Source organism: Coccinella septempunctata, chromosome 1 (assembly GCF_907165205.1).
Source record: "Coccinella septempunctata chromosome 1, icCocSept1.1, whole genome shotgun sequence".
Taxonomy (NCBI): Eukaryota; Metazoa; Arthropoda; class Insecta; order Coleoptera; family Coccinellidae; genus Coccinella; species Coccinella septempunctata.
The window spans coordinates 31939482-31960403 of record NC_058189.1 but is presented as its reverse complement, the minus strand read 5'-3'; the positions used below and the strand labels follow the sequence as shown (position 1 = coordinate 31960403).

The 20922-nt window shown below is 36.8% G+C and overlaps 2 protein-coding genes across 3 annotated transcripts in view; one reads left to right on the top strand and one right to left on the bottom strand.

Moving 5' to 3' along the window:
* The window catches only part of LOC123322616 (GTP-binding protein Di-Ras2), a 413354-nt gene that overhangs the window by 13107 nt on the left and 379325 nt on the right, over nucleotides 1-20922 (top strand). The window lies entirely within an intron of this gene.
* On the bottom strand, nucleotides 19364-20389 carry LOC123322618 (THAP domain-containing protein 2-like). Its single transcript, XM_044910575.1, has 2 exons — nucleotides 20072-20389; nucleotides 19364-19837 (listed from the first exon to the last, which is right to left on the bottom strand). Exons 1-2 carry the CDS (start codon nucleotides 20140-20142, stop codon nucleotides 19606-19608), a joined length of 303 nt encoding a protein of 100 aa, XP_044766510.1. The 5' UTR covers nucleotides 20143-20389; the 3' UTR covers nucleotides 19364-19605.

Below are 20922 nucleotides of genomic sequence, written 5' to 3'. Positions count from 1 at the left end.
CTGAAAAATGTGGGTGGCTATCTAATTACATATTTCCCAGAAATCTTAGCTAAAGCTGAAATCAGTTGATTAATAACCCAATATTTAAGTATTTCACGGATATTTGCACTGTGACAGTCTGTGTCCTTATTTGCTTGATTAAAACCTGAGCTACACCCCTCTGAAAATCTGAAATTACTTCCTGTGTGTAGAACTGTAAAACGTTTACCTTCAGACCTAACGACATGCTTTCTTTCACCTACTTGTTTTCATAACCCATTGATTTTAACATTTTTAAAATTGATGTCAGTTCCCAGTTATATTCCAAACTATTCTTCGCACAATCAAGTACTGTGTGAATACTGAAGTGTTTTTGTTTCAAATTATGATTCCAGATTTGCTGTTGCACATCTTTTTTAAAAATAAAATACTCAATAACCGCGTGCACCAACTTGTTCACTAAAACCGAATTAAGTAATATCACAAATTGTTTTGCATATGCACCAAGTGTTTATTATGTCCATAGACATACAGACAAGGACTGAGCAATGCCAGCATGAAATTGGCTATTTTATAGAAAGAGGGAAACGATCGTCGGACCATTACCTGTCTCTTTTGTGTTCACATAGAGGTGAGTGCGGACCAATCAAAATTCTAGAAAAAGACAACTGCATGCCCGATGTTCAGTTTTTCTCTGTCACTTTTTTTGACCGTATTTCATGCATAGATAAAAAGGGAAGGCACAGTTCATTTCTTCATGTCTATGATTCTTTCGGATGAATTAATACCAGAATATTTGTGTCAACGTTGTACCTATATTCGAGGGATTTTTTGGGTTCTTCCGAATAGACATAATTTAAAATCAAAAATAGAAATAGCGTTTTTAGTCTATGGAAATTATCTTGTCACAGAATGAATACTTTATACCTTCGAATATAGATATTTATGTTCCAAGCCTCACACAGAAGTAATATGATGCTTCGTTCTCTGATGAAAGCAAACATTTCTAACCTCGTTAATTTATCATAGACTAATAGAATTTTTTACACGAAAACTCAATTCAGTGAGTAAGAGTTAGATAACTGAATGTTAAATATTAACATATGTTTGTATTCCAGAAGCCCCGATAAAGAATTAAATAAATATTCGAAACCTTGGCGAAGAATTAAGAGTTGAAAAACCCCATATCAAAGTAGCTAGGTACTATACCCTTAATAAACTGAATTCGATAATCAATTGAAAGTCTATCAGCGGGTTTCATAAAACTTTGATTGTCCGATCAAGGATTTGACAGTCACTCGATTTATAATACGAAATCACTGAAACCTTAACATTTCAGGATATATGTCTACGTATGGCCCCAGTCAGTCCGTAGAAAAATTTTCGACTGGGCCGAGAGAGTCTTTTATTTTGGTGTAGCAGGGGGAAAATCTGCAAGACAGACGAACCACCCTCTCTTGAGGGGAAACAGTGTGGGGTTTCTCGCTCTCCTGAGCTCGGGACCCACTAAAAACCCTCAACTGCTTCTTGAATTTTGGTTCCGGGCATTTGCCTATAAACCGTTCATCACTTGGTCGGTTTTCTTCTCGCACACAATCGTGCTGGGATTTATGTGTTTATCCTCTATTGGATAAACACTTTATTGAATTTTCCAATAAGTATCTGTTGTTATTTTAATCTCTTTTTAATTGATCTTTTGGTCTCCTTCGGTAAATTCGCTTTCACCTTTTGTCCTCTTCTGGGTCGTAGTCCACTAGTCTCCTGAGTTCTTGATTCGGATGGCTTTTCGCTGTTTCGAATACTTTCTCTGCTTTTCTGTTCATGAATTCCGTTATGGTTTCCCATTTCAGGTCCTTATAAATCTGTCTATTCCTGACAAACCAAGGTGCATCTATTGCACATCGAAGCAGCTTGTTTTCAGTGGCCTGAATTCTTTTGAAATGGCTCTTTGCCGCGAAACCCCAGGCAACTGATCCATAAGTCAGTTGAAGCCTAGCAACGGCTTTGATTATCTTCAATTTTGTCTCTTTCGACATGTGGCTTCTTCCTCCTATCAGAGGATAGAGTCTATCCGTCGCTGCTTTCGTTTTGTCGATTGCTTGTTTGATATGACTTTTCCAAGTAAGTCCTTTGTCAAGCGTTATTCCTAAATATTTGGCTTCATTTTTCCAGTCGATTTCTTCGCCGTCAACATCCAGTTTCGTTGTGGGTCGCAGTCTTCTCTTCTGTAGTAATATTGCTTGGCTTTTTTGTCCATTGATTTTCCACTTTATGCACCAGTCATTTGTTTCGTCAATCGTCTCTTGTAGAACTCGTTCTATTACTTCTGGGTTGCGGTGTCGAGTTGCTATGCCTGTGTCGTCAGCATATAACGTTAGCATGGTTCTTGGATTTTTCGGAATATCGTGGATGTATATGTTGTACAGAAGTGGCCCAAGTACTGATCCTTGGGGTACTCCAGCCTCTATATCTCTTGTTGAGGAGCATTATCCTCCCACTTGAATGCTCTCTTCTGAATCCGAACTGTTCTGGTGGAGTTAGTTTCAGATTTTCGGTTTCCTCATTTAGCCTCGTGGCGATAATTCTTTCTACTACTTTTCCTAACGCCGACAGTAGACTTATCGGTCTGTAGTTTTGTGGAAACTTCTTCTCTTTGTATGGTTAATTGAATACTATGACTTCTGCTGTTTTCCATTTTCTGGGTAGTGTTCTGTCCTCATCATTCCATTCGCGATATTTGTTAGACCGGCTATACCTTTTCTAGATAATTTCTTCAACATAACATTCGTTATTTCATCGCTTCCGGGAGCTTTCTTCTTCTTCAAACTTCTGATTATTTCCCTGATTTCATTTGGCGATGTTGGCCTCTCTATTTCAGCAGTCGCTGGTAATTCATCCATTTCTTCATCATTTTCTTCAACCAGTTCTTCCAAATCTTCATTATCGTCGTCTATCCTGTAATTTATTCTCGATTCTTGTTCGATCGAGTCTGCCACTGCATCTGCCTTATCAGTATTGGTATAAGCCATTCCCCTTTCTCCGTGTAGGGGTGGAATTTTAGTCTTTTCTCCTCGTAGGCTTTTTTGCATTCTCCATGCAGAATGATCGATTGTATTCAGTTCTTGAACCCTTTTGTTCCATCTGCTTGTTCTTAGATCTTTCAGGGCATTTCTTAGAACTTGGCTATGTCGGTTGAGGTTCCTTCTATTTAGATCATTTTTGTTCACCCTATATATTCTTCTCAGTCTTAGATTTTCTTGTATAAGATCTTCAACTTCTTTAGGCGTATCGCCATGCGGATGACTTGGTGCTGGTCTCTTCAATCTTCTCGTGCTTTTTTCCTAAGCTTTCAATATAATCTCTTCCAGTTTATCAACCGCACATTCTAGATCCTCTGGAGTGCTTATTGTTGGAATTTCTGTTATTTCCGATTGTATTAAATGGCTGTATTCAGCCCAATTGGTATATTCTCTTATTTCCAGCAGTTTTTCTCTTGGTTCTTCTCCAATTGTCAATTCCACGGGATTGTGGTTTGAATTTCCATCTTCCAAAGTTTCAATCGAGAATTCATGAGTTATAATTTTCAATATCCAAAGTAATTTATGTCGTTTCAATATCGCGATATCTATTACATCTGGTATTCCTATACCTAAAGCAAAATATGTCGGTAGCTCTGGTCCAATCACTATGGCATTTTGTTTTTCGGCGAAATCCTTGATTTTTTTGCCATTTCTATTCTCTGTTATGGGGATTTACAGTTGAAATCTCCGATGAAGATTTTCGGGCTTGATCCCTCCAACATGTTGTTTATCTCTTTTTTCAATAAATTGTTTTGTGGTGTTTTATACGCCGAGGTTATTTCGACTCTTTGCCGATTTAATTCGGCAACAATCGTCACTTTTTCTGTTTTTCCTTGTGTTTCGTCGGATCTACTTTTAAAGTAGTGTTTCAGATCTGTTCTCACCAATATTGCTACTCCTCCTCCGGTGTTTGTAATTCTGTCACATCTATATGTTTCATAATTCATGAAAATTTTTTCCGTGAAGATATCTAAATCATCGGCTGATTCAGATATCTTTTTCTTCTCCTGTTGACTGTTCACAGCCTGTTTCATTGTAAGCTTCTTCTGTCCTTTTTTTTTCTGAACGGTCTCCCTCCTCTTTTCCTGCTCTGTAGGTTGGGTCTTCGCTAGTTCCTGAATTTTTTGTTCAGAATTTGTTGTTTTTGTTACCCTCTTCTTCTGTTCAGCTGATTTTCAGGAATTCTTCTTTCTGGTCACCAAATTGAACTCGCTACATCCTTTGTAGCTAGCTGGATGGCCCTCTTCTCCACATAAGACGCATGTGGTATTTCTCTCTTCACCTTTTCTGGTGAGTGTGCAGTCATTGCTGCTATGACTTCTTGAGCACTTCACGCATCTCCACGGGAAGGAGCATTTGTTCTGTGCATGTCCGTTCCTTTAGCACCTAAAGCACTGGCTTGGACTTTCAGGCCTCTTTTTGTGTTCAACCACAATACAGAGGTTGTAGAGTCGTTTCACTTCGAAGATTTCCTTTTTCTGGGTTTTAACCAGGTAGAGTGGTATGGGCTTCTTCATCTTGTTCGATGTCATTCTGGACACCTCAGCGTCTGATATTCCCTTGAATATATCTTCTTCTCCTCCCCCATTTGATGGGTAAAAAATTCTTCACCCTGCTGCTCGAAGGATTTTGTGATTTTTCTAAAATCATCTACGGTTGACGCGATGATTTTTATACCGTCTTCAACTACAGTTGCGCGGTTGTAATTTATCCTTTTTGTGTAGAGAGCTTTAGATATCTCTACCCAATCTGAGGTGCCCATCATCGTGATGGGGGGGATTTCATCTCTTTTAGGCACTTCCGTTGCCTTCTTTGCCTTCCTCATCAGAAGAGGAGCTTTCTTTTTGCGCGCGATTAGTTGGGAGCGTTTGGGGCCTTCGCAACCTGCGTTGAATCATTTTTCCTTGTTTCGGATTGTGAAACAATTCCATTAAGGGAATTATTTTGGAACCCGCTACCGGCTTTGTAATTGCGGCGTAAGTTGGAGATTTCGGCATATTATTGCGGGTCATTTCCTCCCTCAAGAGGCGCATCTCACCGACGAACTGTGACACAGTTTCAGTCAGTTTGACTATTTGAGCTTTCAACTGCCCATTTTCTTCTCTGAGCTTTACAAGCTCCTCGTGTTCGCCCTCGCTGAGTTCTTCAGCATCGGTCGCTTTCATGTATGAACCCTCATTATCTGAGGTTTCCGACATGGTTTTATACTCAAAAATCTCAAAATATCAAACAATTTGATAATAATAAAATATTCAGAAATCTTCACTGAAATAGTCTAATATAAAACTATAGTATAAAGCCGAAAGTTTTCTACGCTATGAGACAAATCAGAAAAAAGATACGAAAAATAAGCTCACCTGATGTTTTCTGCAGTACCAACGAAAAACAAATTCTGGACACTGAGGATGATCACCAACTTTGAAAATTTCAACGAATTAAAATTCCGATAACAAATAAAGAACCTACACACACTTCACAGTCGGAATCAAATATTCCGTAGCTTTGGTAGTGGGCACTTTCACCTCGACTTTCTCTTCCGCTTTCTCTTTTATAGCACTAGGAGCACTATGGCACTTCTTCTTTTGTCAAGGGAATGACTCGGAATGGCCGAGAAAGGGTAGATTTTTATCACAATATATACGCGCTTAGTTCACGCGATCCACCTGCAGATGGTGCTTCACTTGAGATTAGCCCGCTAGACTTAGGTTCATATTCGAGGATCGGCTAAAGTTCGATAAAATATTCATCTTCTTCAGGGAACTTCATCTTTAGCCGGCTAATGTGCACATTACGCAAAACGTAACGGCTAAAATTGTATTCGATGGACACGCGGAAGGGTGATGTCTTTTGAATGGTCGGATGGGAACAGACGAAAGCACGCGTCCAAGTTTTTGTTTCAATTTTTAGAATTGAAATATGCAAAATACTATCGAATCTTTTTGTATTGAGGTTTTGTTACATAACGCCAATGGGTTTTCGATATAACATTTAATGATTTGTTTCCTTCTGTTTAGAAGATCAATGCTCTTCAAATCGAGCCTGAGTTTTTTTAAATCAGTTCACATACAGAAGTTAAATATACAGTATTCCACAGGACAATAGGAAGGTGGATAGTCAATTGTCCTGTGAAAAACCCGAGTATGACTTCACAAGGATATGAAATATAAGATATTATAATACATAGAAATTTTTTTCTGTGAACAAAAGTATATTTTCCCTACCATTCAATAATTGAGTTTACCGAAAAATTTTCTACGAAATGGAAACGATAGTTTCTAATGTAGCCATTTCTCTCAAACCAATACTTTTGCAAAAAAGAACAAAAAAGAACCTTTCCAGGTTTTCGGGCTCGTGGTGGTGGTCGGGTCCGGGTCACTCCTCGGCTCCCTGTTGTAGGTTGGATTCCTGCTCCGCCCGCACTTCCTGTCGGAGCAGACGGTGTTCCTCTGCATTCCCCATGTACTTGCGTAAAGTTCTCGCCGTTCCGAGCAGTACGGCCTTCTGCATGACTCTATAGATATTTTCGTCCAACTGAAGTTTCCTCAAGTTCTCTAATAGTTTCTTCGGTATCAGGCCTGTAAATGAAATGACAATAGGGATGGTCTTGATATCTTTCAGCTTCCACTGTCTTCTGGTTTGTTCCTCGAGATCTCTGTATTCTGAGATTTTTTCAGTGTGCCTATCTAGAAGATTGTTATTATTTGGAATCGCCACATCGATGAATAGTGCTCTGTCCTCATACTTATTGAGCAATATGAGGTCTGGTCTATTGTGGGTTATTTTCCGATCTGTCAGAACCGTGCGATCCCAGTAGAGCTTGTGATGTTCATTTTCCAACACAGCATCCGGATGGTAATTGTAATAAGTTTATTATTATTATGACTTTAGCCTTGCGGCTTTCACACTCCTCTCCAGAGGAAAATTCATTTATCCCAGATATCTCAGATATCAAAAGGATTAAGCTCTGTTGGAGCCCTTTCCAGGTTTTCGAGCTCGTGGTGGTGGTCGGGTCCGGGTCGCTCCTCGCCTCCCTGCTGTAGGTTGGATTCCTGCTCCACCGGCACTTCCTGTCGGCGCAGACGGTGTTCCTCTGCATTCCCCATGTACTTGCGTACAGTTCTCGCCGTTCCGAGCAGTACGGCCTTCTGCATGACTCTATAGATATTTTCGTCCAACTGTAGTTTCCTCAAGTTCTCCAGTAGTTTCTTCGGTATCAGGCCTGTAGATAAAATGACAATAGGATGGTCTTGATATCTTTCAGCTTCCACTGTCTTCTGGTTTGTTCCTCGAGATCTCTATATTTTGAAATTTTTTCAGTGTGCCTATCTAGAAGATTATTATTATTTGGAATCGCCACATCCTTATTGAGCAATATGAGGTCTGGTCTATTGTGGGTTATTTTCCGGTCTGTCAGAACCGTGCGATCCCAGTAGAGCTTGTGTTGTTCATTTTCCAACACAGCATCCGGATGGTTATTGTAATAAGGAACCTTTTTCGAACTTAGAAGTTGGTGTTTTAGTGCCAATTCTTGGTGAAGAATCTTGGCAACAGCATCATGTCTATTATTGTACTCCGTGCCTGCGAACTTCTGACATCCCCCGGTGATGTGCTGGATAGTTTCATGTGTCGCACAGCAATAACGGCAGCTATCATCCGCCACTGAGGCATCCTTGACGATACATTTCATGTAATTTCTTGTTGGAATCACCTGCTCCTGGATGGCGAGCATGAAGCCCTCTGTCTCAGGAAACAACCTTCCGGAAGTCAACCAGTAGTTCGACGCAGATATGTCGACGTAATCATGGTTGACCTCGTTCTGGTGCCTTCCATGCAAAGGTTTACCAATCAGTTTTTGCATTTTACTTTCTGCAGAGTGTTCGACGGTTCCCAAGTGATCCTGTTGTAGCTTTAACGGTGTAGAACTATCAGCAACACAAACTACTCGATGGAGTTCTGACGAAGCAGCCTTGCTCAGGAAATATTTTCGAAGTCCTTCAATTTCCTGGGACAAATCAACAATTCCTCTACCCTCAAGATGTCGTGGCAGCTCTGTCCGTTCTATTGAGCTTTTGGGGTGATGTTTATTGTGTTTAGTCAGCATCGTCCTTATTTTTCTCTGTAAGGCTGCTAAATAAATGGTGGTCGTCCAAGAGATGACACCGAATGAATAGCTCAGCGCCGAGCAAGCGTAGGTGTTAATCTCTTTCATGATATTCTTGCTGTTAAGACCAGTTCTCATTATCCTTCTCAATCTTCGGGTGAACTCCTCCGTTAATTCTTTATTCATCTGGCTCTGATATGATTTTTCTTGCTGTTTTATGCCTAGATACCTGTATGTGTCTCCTTTCTTCAATGCTTCAATTTCTGCACCTTCCTTGAATTTGAACGTACCATCTTCTATTTTCCCTCTCGATATTTTCAGCAGTGGACATATTTCTAATCCAAACTTCATTTTGATGTCAATGTTAAATTGAATGAACCATACAGAAGGCCCTCAGCCATGAACCAAACATTGTTTCGAAACTGTCTTAACTAGGGTAAACTTGACCATCTCAGGGTTTTCTGCGAAATCACCCTGTATAACATCTGTGGCACATAGATTAACTGAAATAATTTCATCTCCTTCTCTTCTGAAAATTATAACATAATCTTATCCTAATTCACTTGCACCTAAACACATCGATTGTCCCCAAAATGTTGAGGAATTATTTAGGCTATTTTTGAAAATTCGAGAACGAAATCAGAAAAAGAACACTAGGCATCACACTCTTCGAATTATAGCTAGAATCTGCCAGGAGTTCATTGGAAAACATAGCTTGTCCCAAATCATTACCTATACAATATATATAGATGGGAAACGAGACGACTAAAGCGATACGAGCAACATCTGACAAGCGTGCTTTTAAGACGCAAGCACTGGTTGAAATATTAATTTGAGTGCCACTTGCAGAAACATATGAAATTTTGTAAGATCTCAGATGGTCATCTTGATCAAAGAGGTTTTGGATGTTTTGATTCTCGTTCCGCTTTTTGTTTATCTAGCTCGTTCTAGTTGCTGATTATTGAAATTTTTTGTCTAGTTTCTTGGTGAAAACCCCAAAATATCATTCGAGAATTATTGCATTGTAAAGAACTGTGGATTAAATAAAAAATTACAATCTTTACCCAACTAAGAAAAATGGAAGCGTAAGTATTAAAACTCGTAACATGTGAATCGATCATTCATTGATTTTTATTTTCAGTGCTCCTAAGTGGATAAAATTTTCACGACGTTATTGAGACTACTCCGTTATTAAGATAATTACTTCAGCCAATAAAACTGACAACACCACGTGCAGTGAACATTTTACTGCAGGTCAATTGGGAACTCTTCATCCACGTAAATTGTGTGCACAAAGCATCCCTTGCATGAACGGCCCATTAAAGGGAAATTATGACCTTTATGGGTCCATTCAATGATTCTCAATTGCTACTCCTTCAATTATATTCAGAAATGCAGAGGTTTTATTGATTTCGATTTTAGAAACAAGTGACTGTCAAATTGTTGTTTGGAAAGTCATAGTTTGATGAAACCTGCTTTGAGTGTTTTGTTCATTCATTAATCAATTTCTATATTGTGTCATAAGTCAAATCATAAGGAAACCATAAAAAAACATCAAGAAACTATACTGACAGGCTAACATACAGGTCTTGTATACGTCTGTAAGTGTGGTTCTGAAAATTCTATAAATAATACTTACGTAAAGAACTGAGATGTGCTTGCTATGATGGTATACTGACTATTGGTTCATGATAATTTCTGATATATCTGAATTGAACTTGTACAAATCTAATTAATTCAAAACAAACTAATACATAATTTTGTGTCCTAGTCAAAGCTTTAGGTATTTGTTGTCCATAATTTCAATTCTTGTAAATTTTTTATAAATTGAAAATAAAAATATAGCACATCCAACAGCGTTCTTCATTGATATCAATTGATTCCAAACAATGTTCGGATGAAAACATCCTGATCACAAAACAAAACCATACTTTTGTTGTGTCGCTCGGAATCCAGGTGAACAGTAACATAACTGTTATACAAAAACAAACAGAAGGAAGGAGTACTGTGTGTACAGTTTCGAATTCTTCAGAAAGATATTGTAACGTTTTCTAACGTCCGACTAATTAAAATTATTTATTTACACCTAATACCTTATAACACACAAACTTACTATGTCACTACTATTTATTTCCTCTCGTATTTATTTCCACTAGTCGCTTGCACTGTGAACTATAACTGTACTTCCTACCTGCTCCTCCACTTGGCTTATATAGGCGCCGGAAACATTCAGGTGCCTTCGCTGCTATTCCAGAATCTAGCGACCGCTCTGGTTCTCGAAAGGTCTGACCGCAAGGGCCGGACTGGTTACACTGTCCTCTCCTTAAGCCTGTTCTGTCCCAGAACAGATTTAGTGAATTTCTCCGAGGACCATGGCGAAACCTGCACTGATCACCATTCCTACAGTAGCCATTCTGATAGAAGTAGCACTCCACAGTTTTTCCAGGCTCCCTGGCCTACTTCGGGTTGAAACTGCACACCAGGATCCGTATACCAGTCCCCTGAAATACCACCTCCAGCATGCTTCGCACAACCCGCCAATTCAGCTGGTCCAACCCACAACCGAGCTTGGGAACAGCTAATTTCCTAACTCCAAAGCATTGAAGGTCTTCTTTCAAGCTATGCAGTGCCGTCCATAGATTCTGATAGGTTGGCTTCTGATGGGAATGTTGCTGGGTGACTAGGTAAGAAATGAACCGACCTTCAGCCTTCAATTTCAAAACTTTTCCGATTCTTGGCTGCTGTCGCAATAGTTCTTCCTGACGTCCAAATTTATTTCTGAATACTCTTGCTATTCCTTTACTCATACGAAGGTCCTTCGTTACACAATGAGCGAAAGAGTATTCCTCAGACACGGTAAAGAGGTCTTGATGTACTTCCTGTGTAACGCCGAACCGTGCAACGCGTGTCTCACCATAGCAATCCATAAACTTCTGGTAATCGCTGATACCTTGCATCGGAGTTTCCACGAGACGTACTTTTTCTTCGTCCTGCGCGTACGGGGCTAATCGGTTGAAATGGACGACCTTTGGTTTTCCTCTGGGGAGCTTCCTTATCCGGTAAACTACGTCATTTATCCTCTTTATTACTTCATACGGTCCGTCCCACTGTCTCTGCAGCTTCGGTGAAAAACCTTTCCTCCTTTGTGGATTATGTAGCCACACCAGATCTCCAGCGGTGAATCCACCTTCAATGGCTTTGATGTCGTAGCGCATTCGGTCATTCGGTCACTTGCTCGCTGCATTTGATTGCGCACCTTGTCATGAATGTAATCCAGCTTGTTCCTTAATTTACTAATGTAGTCCTCCCCAGCTACGTCTTCCCCAGGCTTACGTCCAAACTCTAAGTCGCAAGGCAGCCTTATTTCTCGGCCGAAAATTGTACTGGATGGAGTTTCCTTGGTAGATTCTTGATCCGAAGATCTATATGCCATGGTGAATAGATGTAAATATTCATCCCAGTCCCGCTGGTGATCAGAAACTACTTTGGCTAGATGTTTTCCCATGGTCCGATTCATAAGCTCGACCATGCCGTCTGATTGTGGATGAAGAGGTGTAGTCCTTGTTTTGTGAATCTTCAATTTGCTGCATACTTCTTGAAATAGCTTCGATTCAAAATTTCGGCCTTGATCACAATGCAGCTCTAGAGGTATTCCAAATCTACAGAAGAATTCTTTGACCAATTTATCAGCTACCGTACTTGCCTCTTGATTAGAAATCAGACCCGTTCCAATACTGAAGGCAGTCTTTTCTTTGTCTTTTGGATCCAAGCCAATCTGCCAATATCCACTCTTCAGATCCAAGGTGGAAAACCAACGTGATCCCGAGAGTGTATCCAGGGTATCATCAATTCTCGGTAAGGGATAGCTGTCCTTTCTCGTGGCCTGATTGAGCTGCCCATAGTCTACGCAGAATCTAGTAGTTCCATCCTTCTTTTTCACTAATACTACGGGCGATGTCCAGGGGCTATCGGACTGTTCGATTACACCTTCTCTCGCCATGTCTTCAATAATCCTTTCAGCTTCTTCTCTTTTTGCCAGAGAAAGACGTCTAGGATGCTGTCGGATAGGTTGTGCATCACCAGTATTGATTTTATGCTGCACAACATCAGTATTCCCTGCTTTTCCGTCCGTAGCAAAAACGTCGGAGATTGTTTGAACCAATTTTCTCACTTCGAGTAGTTGGTATCAGTCGAGCTCTTGACATTTTGAAGTGAGGAGGGACACCAGTTCTTCAGAATTCCTTTGCGATTTTGAGACTTCTGCAGTACTTATCCCACCCGAAATAGGGTACACAGGTACACCACGTCCAATCAAAGTATCCTTCTTCGGGGTGACTGGAAACATGTTGACATTGAGCAATCGGATGGGAATGATGTCTCTTACCCTTACCAAGGTCTTACCCAGTAATAGCCCTTTAGCTAAGGTTGTATCGTCACAGGGCTCAATTACTCTCACGCAGCCACTTCTCGTTACATCGTCATATTTACCAGTCACTATGCGTTCAGTTCGCCCTGGCAACGTGATGTCCTCGGTCAGTCGAATCTGATATATCTTGTCCTCCACTTCATTGAATTGAGTCTCTTCAATTCCTAGCCGAAGTACATCACTCTTCATATCCAATTGGCATCCAAGCTTCTTAACAAGGTCCAATCCCAGAATTACTTCTTCCGTGATTCCAGCTACCAGAACTTCGTGGCTAACTGTTGTGTTTCCCAATTCAATAGTGGAGACGATCGATCCATAAGTCGGTATTTCTTGTCCAGACGCAGTTCGAAGTTTGATCCTAGCTGGGCGAATCTTTAATCCTTCAGCAATTTCTGGACGCACAATGGTTTTGGTCGAGCCAGTGTCTACCAGTATTTTCACACTTCATTTATCTTTCCTTAGATAACTTTGCTTGATAAATCCTTAGATATTATTCCTCGGATTATCACTTCGGGGGCATTTTTGGCTTCGGTCGATTTATGCCCCTTATCACCGACCTCTTATAGTTTCGCTGCTGTGACTCTTTTTCCAATTCTGGACAGTTTCTCTTAAAATGCCCACTTTTGTTACAGTTCCAGCACACAGCATCCTTTTTCCTAACTTGTGATATTCTGCGGATTTCTTCTCTGACAATGTCCTCAATAGATCGGTCGGTTTCTTGGATTTGTCTCACACGAAGGTGTCCTCTATGTGACGCTTGCTTTGCTGCCTCAATTTTTAAAGCCTGGGCATCATCTATGGTTCCAGGGCGTGCTAGTCTCAGGGCTTGTTGTATTTCACTATCCTTTATTCTATCCACGAATGTCTGGATTGATAGTTGTTCCAGGAAGCTATCTGGAGCAGATGGATAAGCCAGCCTGACTAATCTCGCCACATCAGCTTCAAACTCCTGGAGATTTTACCCTGTTTTCTGCACTCGGTTCTTTATTTGTGCATGGTATACTTGTTGTAGATGTGCATCGCCATATCTCATCTGAAGTTTCGATGTAAGAACTTCGTAACAGGCTTGTTGACTCTCTGGAATTGTTTGCAGAATGTTGAGTCCCTCTCCTCGAGAATTTCCTTTCCATTCTTTCGTTCATCTTACTCAAAAAGTCCATTACCGCTTGAGTCTCCATCGCGTTCTGTAATGAAATGAAATGAAATGAAATGAAATGAAATGAAATGAAATGAAATGAAATGAAATGAAATGAAATGAAATGAAATGAAATGAAATGAAATGAAATGAAATGAAATGAAATGAAATGAAATGAAATGAAATGAAATGAAATGAAATGAAATGAAATGAAATGAAATGAAATGAAATGAAATGAAATGAAATGAAATGAAATGAAATGAAATGAAATGAAATGAAATGAAATGAAATGAAATGAAATGAAATGAAATGAAATGAAATGAAATGAAATGAAATGAAATGAAATGAAATGAAATGAAATGAAATGAAATGAAATGAAATGAAATGAAATGAAATGAAATGAAATGAAATGAAATGAAATGAAATGAAATGAAATGAAATGAAAAATGAAATGAAATGAAATGAAATGAAATGAAATGAAATGAAATGAAATGAAATGAAATGAAATGAAATGAAATGAAATGAAATGAAATGAAATGAAATGAAATGAAATGAAATGAAATGAAATGAAATGAAATGAAATGAAATGAAATGAAATGAAATGAAATGAAATGAAATGAAATGAAATGAAATGAAATGAAATGAAATGAAATGAAATGAAATGAAATGAAATGAAATGAAATGAAATGAAATGAAATGAAATGAAATGAAATGAAATGAAATGAAATGAAATGAAATGAAATGAAATGAAATGAAATGAAATGAAATGAAATGAAATGAAATGAAATGAAATGAAATGAAATGAAATGAAATGAAATGAAATGAAATGAAATGAAATGAAATGAAATGAAATGAAATGAAATGAAATGAAATGAAATGAAATGAAATGAAATGAAATGAAATGAAATGAAATGAAATGAAATGAAATGAAATGAAATGAAATGAAATGAAATGAAATGAAATGAAATGAAATGAAATGAAATGAAATGAAATGAAATGAAATGAAATGAAATGAAATGAAATGAAATGAAATGAAATGAAATGAAATGAAATGAAATGAAATGAAATGAAATGAAATGAAATGAAATGAAATGAAATGAAATGAAATGAAATGAAATGAAATGAAATGAAATGAAATGAAATGAAATGAAATGAAATGAAATGAAATGAAATGAAATGAAATGAAATGAAATGAAATGAAATGAAATGAAATGAAATGAAATGAAATGAAATGAAATGAAATGAAATGAAATGAAATGAAATGAAATGAAATGAAATGAAATGAAATGAAATGAAATGAAATGAAATGAAATGAAATGAAATGAAATGAAATGAAATGAAATGAAATGAAATGAAATGAAATGAAATGAAATGAAATGAAATGAAATGAAATGAAATGAAATGAAATGAAATGAAATGAAATGAAATGAAATGAAATGAAATGAAATGAAATGAAATGAAATGAAATGAAATGAAATGAAATGAAATGAAATGAAATGAAATGAAATGAAATGAAATGAAATGAAATGAAATGAAATGAAATGAAATGAAATGAAATGAAATGAAATGAAATGAAATGAAATGAAATGAAATGAAATGAAATGAAATGAAATGAAATGAAATGAAATGAAATGAAATGAAATGAAATGAAATGAAATGAAATGAAATGAAATGAAATGAAATGAAATGAAATGAAATGAAATGAAATGAAATGAAATGAAATGAAATGAAATGAAATGAAATGAAATGAAATGAAATGAAATGAAATGAAATGAAATGAAATGAAATGAAATGAAATGAAATGAAATGAAATGAAATGAAATGAAATGAAATGAAATGAAATGAAATGAAATGAAATGAAATGAAAGGAAAGGAAAGGAAACGAAACGAAACGAAACGAAACGAAACGAAACGAAACGAAACGAAACGAAACGAAACGAAACGAAACGAAACGAAACGAAAGAAATGAAATGAAATGAAATGAAATGAAATGAAATGAAATGAAATGAAATGAAATGAAATGAAATGAAATTAAATGAAATTAAATTAAATTAAATTAAATTAAATTAAATTAAATTAAATTAAATTAAATGAAATGAAATGAAATGAAATGAAATGAAATGAAATGAAATGAAATGAAATGAAATGAAATGAAATGAAATGAAATGAAATGAAATGAAATGAAATGAAATTTAATGAAATGAAATGAAATGAAATGAAATGAAATGAAATGAAATGAAATGAAATGAAATGAAATGAAATGAAATGAAATGAAATGAAATGAAATGAAATGAAATGAAATGAAATGAAATGAAATGAAATGAAATGAAATGAAATGAAATGAAATGAAATGAAATGAAATGAAATGAAATGAAATGAAATGAAATGAAATGAAATGAAATGAAATGAAATGAAATGAAATGAAATGAAATGAAATGAAATGAAATGAAATGAAATGAAATGAAATGAAATGAAATGAAATGAAATGAAATGAAATGAAATGAAATGAAATGAAATGGAGATCAGTTGAGGATTTTAAGTAACCAAAAAAGAGCTTAACCTATAAAAGCTATAGGCAGCATACAACTATCAACACGACTATGATCGTGTGAGTGTCCAGAAACCATAAGAGTCAATTGGTCAAAAGGCAAAATGCCTGGAACCTATGAAGAAGCAGTTAAGGGTTTTTAGTAGGTCTCGAGCTCAAGAGAGTGAGAATCCCCACACTCTTCCCCCTCAGGAGAGGATGTGTTCGTCTGTTTTGCAGATTTTTCCCTGCGACATCAAAAAAATAAAAAAAAAATAAATTTTATTTCAGTGTGAATAAGAATGTGCCAAATAATTTCCTATCTGAAGGATACCTCATTTCGGTGTTTCAGATGAACTTATTCGACGAATAACAATTCTATGAAAGCACGGTATACTACTTTTCACTGATTAATGTAAAATAAAACACCGCATTGTAGAAATTGTCAAAATTCCAACTAGAAAGCAAATATTTCGTGGAAATCACACAAAAGTTAACCATACATCCAGAATCTAAAAAAATTCTACCAATAATGACGTACCGACATTCGATCTATGACAAATAAACTCTTATTTATTGAGTTCCAATGACACGTTTATTCGATTAATAACACTATCTGAAAGTGAAAAGACAGCATTTTTACTTATCCTAAGAATAAGACTTATCTATCGAATAAATTTATTTATTCGCACATGAAAGTACCGGGCCTTATAGTGTGATATATCTGTTATAAAACAAGGTGCGCGGGGTGCATTTCTGCTTCATAACTGTTATGAGATATGGTCACCTGGGAATGTTTGTTTTTTGGTCTAAACAAAGTCGATATTGAAATTTGCTTAGAGCAATCCGATTCAGAGATACGGGGTGATTCATGAACATTGGACTAAATTTGTGATTGCCATAACTTTGGAATGCAAGGACTGCTATAGATCAAATTTCATGGGTTTGTTCACTTCATAGAGCTCTTTCAAACGGCTCATGAAATATCAATATTTTCAGGGCAGTACTCAGAATATCATAATTTTACCTTAGCCCAAAAATCTATATTTTCTACATTCCTCACAAAAATTTCGTTACTGCCATAAAAATCTAAATAATTTGTAATTTATTTTTCACTTTGCATGGCGCACTTGTCACAAGGGAATAATAACTGGGCGAATTCATCTTTATGTACTTTTTTCGAGAAGCGGTCCTGTTTTTATTCCTTTGGTGGTAATATTTATTGTCTTCTGTCGAGATTTTGATTTTCTTGAATTCCGTTCAACTCTTTTTCATTTCCGACCCCCAATTCCCAATGAGTGTGCGTGCAAAAGTGATTAAAGGTATGCATAATCAAGATATGAATTCTTTTGGAATAACATTTTCTATTTGGATTCAATTGAAGTACACCATCTTAGAAAATGTAATACGTGAGCGAATTCGCCTTGAAACACAACAATATGCTCAATATAGCTTTCTTCAAACATTCAATATTTGTGTTAATTGAATTCAAGAAAATATATTCTATGCTTCCAATTATAGTGCTGTCAGAAGAAGTTATTGGGCCTTACAAATTCGAAGAAAAGTTAACAGGAGAAATCAATTCGATAAGATATGATAAGAAGGAAAATAAATAATCTGATTTTACGAGGTATGAATTGTGTATGTTCAACGAGATTATCTTGAGTGATTTCTTCCTAATATCCGTAAGGTCCATTAAATCAGTTTACCGAATAATGCTTGGAGCTTTTTTTCCATTTCCCTTTCAATTTCCAACATTATCATTATCGGCTGATTCAGATATCTTCTTCTTCTCCGGTTGACTGTTCAAAGAGAAAGTGGAAGTGAAAGTCGAAGTGAAAGTTTGCACTAGCGAAGCTACGGAATTTTTGATTCCGCCTGTGAAGTTTGTGTAAGTTGTATACGTGTGTGTGTTATCGAAATTTTAATTCGTTAAAATTTCAGGTGAGCTTATTTTTCGTATCTTTTCCCTGATTTTTCTCATAGCGTAGAAAACTTTTGGATTTATACCATAGTTATATGAAACTATTTCAGCGAATATTCCTGAATATTTTATTATTTTCAAATCCTTTGATATTTGGAGATTTTCGAGTATGAAACCATGTCGGAAACCTCAGATAATGAGGGTTCCTACATGAAAGCGACCGATGCTGAAGAATTCAGCGAGGGTAAACACGAGGAGCTTGTAAAGCTAAGAGAAGAAAATGGGCAGTTGAAAGCTGAAATAGTCAAACTGACTGAAACTGTGTCACAGTTGGTCGGTGAGATGCGCCTCTTGAGAGAGGTAATGACCCGAAATAATATGCCGAACTTAGAACATAGAACAACAGGAAGGAGCATATTGTTCATTTTGGTGTGACCGAATTTGGTGCACATATGGCGGAATCCATATTTCCGGTTTAGCAGTGGCTTAGGGCATAAATAATCTCAATTACTGTCCAACGTAATTTTGGCTAATTTCCGGTCGCATTTTTTATTTTTCGAAAGCTTTCTATTATTGAGTGGAAAGAAAAAAAATATTTTGGGAATACTCTTGTGAAACATAGGAATTAAAATCTCGGAAGATGTGAGTAGGAAAAATGTATTTGTTTTTCTCTTTGTACTTGTGAATACTGAGAAATAAATAAATTTTGTATATTTATCTATTTAAAAAGAATATATAGAACGTCACTTTTAATGTTTATTGGTTTTTAAAGAGAATCAATCTATTATACAAATTCCTTATTCTATCTTCATTTACAGTATTTTTACAAATATAATTCAACCTCGTGTTTAAATAACAATTTGAAATACTTTTAATTAAAAGAGTTTCATGACTCTCTAATGGGGAAAAATCATGAAAAATCATTTCATCAAACACACTTTTTCCAATAAAATGTTTCATTACTTTAAGTGAAACTTCTTCACGGTTAATTTTTTTATTTGAATATGATTGGCTTCTTAAAAATTTTTCTGCAGTCTGGCATATTGCAATGACTCCATTACTTGGGTAACTCAAACCACCCTTTGATTTTGTTGCAATCAAGGAGTTTAGGAAATCCTCCTTAACTCCAAATAACTGTGCAACACACTGTTCACATTTCAGTTTCTGTCCAATTTTAAAAGAAACAAAACCAGCAATATAAACAATCACATATTATGTAAGTGTACAGAACTGGCTGGCCTAAGAACCATTCATATGGGAAAACCAGCTCTGGTTACCCAAGAGGTAACGGCCAAGGCCCCTAAGAAAGTCTTCGGTTTTATTAACACCATTCTAAAGACCTCCTTAGGTTTCCATGAATGAGTAGGGTAGTGAACCAAATATCTATGTGGTCGCAGTTCCCGGAAGGCCAACTGAGCCATAACGACCCCAGTTCAAGAAATAATAACAGTCCTTACCAACAATTCATCACTTACATATTTCACACGGGGAGCTTCTATAGTTGGAAATGCATTGGGAAATAATCTAATAACAGATTGTGAAGATCTGTTGAAACATTCTTCCTTGAAGTGCTTGGAGCACAATAAGCTCCTGTTGTTAGGAGTAAACCCAGGCTTATTAACAAAACTCACCCATCTAAATCTACGTCTTTCATCCTTAGGAAATCTGAAACAATAATATTGAGACTAATTAATTTCAGAAATCATAACAGTTTGTCATTCCTGCTTTCAAAATATTCTTGAAAATTGAATCTACCAAACCCAGTTTGTTCAATTGAAATCCTTATTATCTAATGTCAACTACGCCCATGGTTTGTTCACGATAACGTCAAAATACATAAACAGGAATACCATTTTAATATTCAAAAAAAGACGTTAATACAGTATAAATAAAACCTACCTGTGAAATGTTACACCGGAATTGTTTTTCTTTGGTGTTTTTGAATAGCCACAAGCTACACAACTGACCATTTTCTGGAAAAAGTTCCTTACCACAAAAATATCTTATTTTAATAATTTCTTTAGGTAAAATAGTTCAGAATTCACTTCACAACTTAATTTCACTCAACTCTACAAAATCCAACACAGTTTAACTCGAAAAATATCCTAAAAATAACAATTTGATATGAATTTGATAAAAGCTTCACGTTTGACACCTATATCAAAACAAAACAATGAGTCATAATTTGGTGCACTTCGGTCTCACTTCCTGTCCTTGTATTCGAGTGGAAAGGCTCCTTCCTGTTGTTCTATGTTCTAAGATGCCGAAATCCCCCACTTACGCCACAATTACAAAACCGGTAGCGGGTCCCAAAAATAATTCCCTTAAAGGAATTGTTTCACAACCCGAAACAAGAAAAAATTATTCAACGAAGGTTGCGAAGGCCCCAAACGCGCCCCCAACTAAACGCGCGCGAAAAGAAAGCTCCTCTTCTGATGAGGAGACTGTCAAGAAGACAACGGGAGTGCCAAAAAGGGATAAAATTTCACCCATCACGATGATGGGCACCTCAGATTGGGTAGAGATATCTAAGGCTCTCTACACAAAGAAGATAAACTACAACCGCGCAACTGTAGTTGAAGACGGTATAAAAATCATCGCGTCAACCGTACATGATTTTAGAAAAATCACAAAATTCTTCGGGCAGCATGGTAAAGAATTTTTTCCTACCAAATGGAGGAGGAGAAGAAGATATATGCCGTCATCAGGCATTTACCAATCGACGCTGATCTTGCGTTAATCAAGGACGA